Here is a 6,243-nt window from a genome sequence, read left to right on the forward strand (position 1 = left end):
GCTTTTCTCGGACGTCTGTGTTGCACCATATAAAAAAGGTAGAATGTATTGTCAAGCAGTCAACTGTTTGAATAGAACTGTCACATTCATCAAATTCAAACAAGCTAAATGCCTTCCACAAACTTCCACAGGTTCTACTATTGTTTTTAAATGAAAGGGACCTCCTAAACTGACTCAAGAGAAACTTCAGTAAGTAAGCTCATACACATCAGTTTTCATTCATGTTTTACGAACCATATCACTTTTGTTTATTTGGTAAATGCAGTTCTTTAGAATCTTTGCATTCAGTCAGTCTCCACAGAAATCCCTGTGGATGAGGACATTCTTTATTGTAAATAATAATAATAATGCCATGGAAGAATCACATATAAAGTCATCCAATTAAAAAAGTGAGATGATTATGTGCAGTAAACACAAGGTTTACAGGATATGAGTCTGTGGAGAATAAGTTTTTTAAACTACATTTAAGTCAAAGGATTGGTTTGTTTTAAAAACTGTATATCTCTACAGTTCAGGGGCTTTCACTTTTTTCGTGAGCCAAACCTAAACCCATACAGACCTTGGATCGTCTCAACATTTTATATTTTGCCAGGCTAGTAGGATTTTAAATTGAACAATAGAAACATTATTGCTAGTGTGCTTATTCATGCTGAGTTATATCTTTATGAAAAACTGGCACCATTTATAAAGTACAGATTTCAGTTTTCACGTCAGTCCCAGCCCTCTTATGGGTACTAAAAAACAACCAAAAGATTTAAAGAAAAGAATGTACATAAAATACCAGAACTTATTTTATATCAGTTCAATATGTAGTTTCATATCAGATGTCTAAACATATAGCACTCCACTGTAATGAGACTCAGAGATTAATGGAAAAGGAAAACTGACTTGATTTTAACACCAACTCTGTAATGTATTAGAGTCCCTTAGAGAGATATTAATGGCTTTAATTGCTGTCCTAAGTGAAATATTACTGAAAGATGTTTCTTGATATAGTACTATTTACATTACTGTATGGGAGCCCTTCTTTTAAAAAAAATATTATCAGCACCTTCTGCTTTTAACACTGAAAAATACATTCCATTTCTAAACCAAAACATTTTGTGAACTTTTTTGGAGGGTGGGAGTGGGGGGGAGGGGTAAACAGATTTTCACTTTGAACCTCTAGAGCACTGTGACAATTTTATTTGAAGTTTTTCCTCTTCTGAGGACTGCTTGACGAACAAGATGGGGGTGTTTGTCCACTAGGCCCCAACAGGGCTGAGAGTACTACCTGGGGTGGACTGCACAATATTCCCACCACATTCAGTGGGGCTCAGCACTGGGCAAAGGTCCACTCCCACGGAGCTCACTGCAGGATCAGGATCCTAGGCCCCAAATCCTGCAACCACTTACACACATACCTAACTTTACTACCATGAGCAGTCCCATTGAAATCAGTGGGGCCACGCTTGGTTGTAGAGTTAAGCATGTGCATAAGCGTTTGTTTGCAGGATCAGACCCTCAGTTATGATAGGCCCTACTCATCAAAGGAACGAGTAGGAATTTTTCAATGAGCCAGATCCTGTCACATGTTGAATTGCCACTTATGTCCTGATCCTGCTAACTGCTTCATGCATACACAGAGGTCCTTCCAAGCACAGTAGCTTGCAGGGCAGGGGCCTTACTCTAGAAGTTGCTACTCGGTTTAAGGCTGACAGAATACAATCCTATATTTGTAATAAAAACAACACCCCTCTTCAGTATCAACTTCTGAATTTCAATAAGTAGCTTTAATTATAATAATGGAGCGACAGCGTCTCAGATGGTATAGAACACCATTAGCTCCAGTGATGTCAGCGAAGAAGCTATGCTGACATACATCAGCTGAGGTTCTAATACCTAATACCCATATTTCTCAGAAATCAGTGCTGTACGTACGTAGATAACAGCACAAGTCAACATTTATGAAACTTGCTTTCTATAAATAATAGTTTATTATCTCTAGAATCCATTTTTAAAATTCAAAATAGATTAAACTCTCTGAGACACACAATCTAATTTTTCATTTAACTTTTTGGAAGTGTGTACTACTGTCGATTTAGAAATACATAGGTTTGTGTTTTATAACATGCACATCACCCAGATATACAACAAATTGCTGGAGTTCCTAGCACTGCTGCCGTGAACCAGCACAATTCTGCTGTAGTAACTTCCTGGTTTGTTTGTTTTGATGTTTAATTTTGTTTGATTTTTTGTTTGTTTATTTTTGTTTGTTTGATTGATTGTCTTAATCGCTTTCAAGGTTGGTAGGCTAGGCAAGAATTTGACTTGCCTCTTGTGTTTTGAATTATAGGTGCATGCATATTATGTTTCCACCCTCTCTGTGCCAGTCTGCTCCATTCTTGCAAGCAGGCATAAAGGTCCCCAAGGATCCCGAAAAGCAGGCTTTGGATTTTACTTTATGGCAAGAACAGAGAAAGAAGATGGGGAGAATGTTATGTCCATGCACGTCTGACCAGAGAGGATGGTTTTACTAGAGGGTTAAAACTGTTCCCACAGTGTTTTACTCAAATAACTTCAGCAATATTTTTCAACCAAACAAAAATGCAGTTTCTCATTGGAAAGGTCTTAACAAACTGTCCAAGAGTATTGGCCTGATCTGGAGTATCAATACCTAAATAATTACAGTTTTCAACACATTCCAAGTATTTAGCCTTCCTGCCTCCCCAATGTTCCTCTTAAATTTACAGAGGGAGAAAGTGAAGTAATGATTAGATTTCGGGTGCAACAAAGCACTGCGCTACCCTTCATGTATTTCATGGGTCCGTATGGTACTTTGCAGCCATGTCGTGCATCCCACCTCAATTCTGCATCAGTACAGGATGATACTACATAGCACCAATGAGGTGAGAAGACACAATTATTCTGATGTGGTACCATGATGGGAAGCACTAGATGTCGAGGTGCAGCGTTGGGAGAGTACAGACCCCTGCGACTTTAGGACACAACACTGTCAAAGTGCAAACACCACCACCTTCTTCAACCCTGACGTTGGCCACGGAAGCAGCTGGCAAATGGGTGAAGGGGAACCCTCACTCCCCCAGGTTTAAGGGGCAATTTCACTTCACCTCACCTCACCAGCCCTGTGGGGTCAGGATCCCACCTCCTACACAAGATTCTCAGTCAGCCCCAACTGAAAGGGAAGCCCCCTGAAAACACCTCACATACCATGCCCAGCTCCCCCTTCAGGCAGATCCCAGCCAATAGGGGGGTCCCCATAACCTCTAAAGTCCACATCCCACTCCTGTAGCCAGACCCCCCCCGACAGGGGTCCCCACTCCCAGCTCCCACCCGTAGCCAGACCCCCCCCCCAAGAGGGGCTCCCCTCCCTCCCCAGCACTCCCCGAGGCCAGACACCCACCCCCGAGGAGCTCCCGCTCACAGCCAGACCCCCCCCAAGAGGGGCTCCCCTCCCCCAGCACTCCCCGAGGCCAGACCCCCCCCAGGGGCTCCCCTCCCGCTCACAGCCAGACCCCCCCAAGAGGGGCTCCCCTCCCCCAGCACTCCCCGAGGCCAGACCCCCCCCAAGAGGGGCTCCCCTCCCGCTCGCAGCCAGACCCCCCACAAGAGGGGCTCCCCTCCCCCAGCACTCCCCGAGGCCAGACCCCCCCCAGAGGGGCTCCCCCGTCGCAGCCAGACCGGCCCCCCCCCCGAGGGGACGCCCCTTTCGCTGGGTACTCGGCCGGCGCGGGAGTGGGGGGGTCCCTCAGCCGCACCCACGCGGCGCCCTAGGAGCGGCCTACGCGCGCGCCGAGGCTCCTTACACCTCCATCTCGTGCACCCGCCGCCTCGCCGCCGCCGCCGCCTGCCCGCTGGCGGAGCTGCACGCCCAGGCCACCCCAGCCCCTGGCGCTCTGGTCCCGGCAGAGCCGCGCGCGGGGACCGCCCGGCCTCTGGGCGGAGCTGCCGCACGCCCGGGCCTCCTGACGGAGCTCGGCGCTGAGGCCGCCTGACTCAGGGCGCGCAGCCCCGGGGCCCTTCTGTGGTTGTGGGCCTCGGCGGGGGCGCATCCCCATCGCCCAGGCAAAAGCATGGAGGCAAAGTTATTCTGGGGGGAAACGGGGGCCAAAAAGCGAGACTTGCATTGGCCGGGAATCGAACCCGGGCCTCCCGCGTGGCAGGCGAGAATTCTACCACTGAACCACCAATGCAGGTGATGATAATGATGCTCACTACCAGGTACTTAATTTAAAAGAGATTAAATGAGTATTTTTTTAATATTTCTTTTTCACATATACTGAACAAGAGAGTCCAATCTATAGAAGCCTTGCACAAATGCCCTGAAAATGTACTTGTCTGCCCTTTATCCTGACCCAAGTTTCGCAGGAAGTGGGCAGGGGAGGGAAGAATATTCCACTTGCCTATTAAAAAATTAATTAGGCACTGTGGACAGAGAAGCCTTGCAAAAATGTCCTGGAATTTCATTAGCTCTGGTTCCAAAACTCTTGGCTACCTTTACCAGGATAAAAATGGGGGGGGAAACATATCTCACTTGTCCATCAAAAAAATTATTGACTACGTGCAAGGAAATTTTGCTAGTTCTGCAACAAATATATAAAATCTGTTCCTATTCCCACTTACCCGCCCAATTCTATGTGTATTTCATCATCCAGGTCATAAGCACTCTCAATCCCCTTTTCTCCCCTCCCTCCTCTTGCACCGCTTTGTATATATATATTTTATTATATTTTGTACACTCTGCTGAGTGGATTCAGTTGAAAATCCCATTGGCTAGGGCAGGCAAAATTCTGCCTTGACCAAACTGGCTGAGAGGCAGGAGTAGATGAATACAAGAAACAGTTTCTTCTGTTATTGATCTGCCATTCAGGAATCTATGTAGAAACAGTACAGCAGTGATTCCTCCCATAACAGGCACAAAGTGCTTGTTTCTGGGGGCTGCATAGTGAATTCACAGTCTTGCACTGACTCAGACTCATAAGTAAGGATAAGATTTAGTCATGGGCATTTTTAGTAAAAGTCATGGACAGGTCAGGGGCAATAAACAAAAATTCACGGCCCTGTGACCTGTCCATGACTTCTACTATAAACCCCTGACTAAATTTTGGCGTTTTGCGGGGCTCCGGGGGCTCAGCTGCTGTGCTGGAGGGGGTCCTCTGGGGCACCCGCTGGTGCACTGGGGGGGCCTCCGGGGCACCCACTGGTGCACCTGCCTGGGGGCAGGGGTAGCACACCAGGGGATGGCCCTGCCAGCCCAGGACCATGGCAGCCACCGCTGCTGGCGCAGGGCATCCTGGGACCCCCGCTGCGGCTGGCAGCAGGCGGCCCGGGACCTCCACGGCTGGTGGGGGGCAGCCTCGCCAGCTTGGGACTGATGCACTGCTGCTGGTGGGGGCAGCTCAGGACCGCCACTCTTGCTTGGGTGGGGGGAAATCAGTGCAGCTGGCCCTGGGGCTGCCCAAGCTACTGCAGCGGCCCTGTGGTCAGTCGTACCTGCCAGCTGTAGAAGTCATGGAGGTCCCGAAAAGTCATAATAATGCTAAACAGGCAAAGAGATGCCTTGTAACTTCTTTCTTGGTTGGAGCAAGTCTCCGGATTTCTGCCTGCGACCCTAAGTGCTCATCTGTTCCCAGTTTGATGAAGGGGACGAAGAATGTCATGTTTCTTTTGGGAATACAGTGCTTCCAGATTGTATTCATTTCTCAAAGTTTTTTCGACTGATCTGTTCACCCCTGCCCTCCACCTTTCCTATACAATTAGATTTGGGATTCAACATCTTCAACATATTAATTTTTCCTCATGGCATCTCTTTTTTATCTCTCTCCCCAGAATTCCATTTTATTCCTAATCATCTGCATTTTCAGTTTCCCATGACTTCCCTCCAAGGCTTTGCTGATGGACCCGTTAGGAACTACACCCTACCCCAGCTTCTTTTTGTTTCAGTTGCTGAATCTAGGAGCTCATGCATTACCAAAATTACCACTATGGGTCTTGCAAACAACTTTTCAGGAGAGGCGACAAAAGCAGTGATTAGCTCAGCGTTTCCAAATGCTACAGGAGTATGAGATACACAGAATAGAACATCCATAGAGAACACAGATGTGGGGTTTTCGAAATGTGCTCAGTGTGTCAACATTCTAAGCATAGGATTTTGATTGTTACTGCTAAGCCTCAGTGAGAGGGGGGCCTTGGTATTAACTATTGAAAGCAGGGGGCCTTGTAACTGCTATTGAAAGCAGATCT

The 6,243-nt window shown here is 47.3% G+C and overlaps 1 protein-coding gene and 1 non-coding gene across 4 annotated transcripts in view; both read right to left on the reverse strand.

The window, feature by feature from the left end:
* The window catches only part of CRCP (CGRP receptor component), a 41,642-nt gene extending 37,552 nt beyond the window's left edge, over positions 1–4,090 (reverse strand). For all 3 annotated transcript variants that reach the window (XM_077836627.1, XM_077836626.1, XM_077836625.1), the window contains exon 1: positions 3,807–4,090. In XM_077836627.1, coding sequence (XP_077692753.1) covers positions 3,807–4,075 — 269 coding nt within the window. In that variant the 5' untranslated portion in view covers positions 4,076–4,090. The remainder of the gene's footprint in view (positions 1–3,806) is intronic.
* A 32-nt stretch (positions 4,091–4,122) lies between these two features.
* TRNAG-GCC (transfer RNA glycine (anticodon GCC)) lies at positions 4,123–4,193 on the reverse strand. The gene has a single exon. It is a non-coding gene; the product is annotated as a tRNA-Gly (tRNA).
* Between the last annotated feature and the right edge of the window lie 2,050 nt (positions 4,194–6,243).

The sequence above is a fragment of the Eretmochelys imbricata genome, chromosome 17 (assembly GCF_965152235.1).
Source record: "Eretmochelys imbricata isolate rEreImb1 chromosome 17, rEreImb1.hap1, whole genome shotgun sequence".
Lineage (NCBI taxonomy): Eukaryota > Metazoa > Chordata > Testudines > Cheloniidae > Eretmochelys > Eretmochelys imbricata.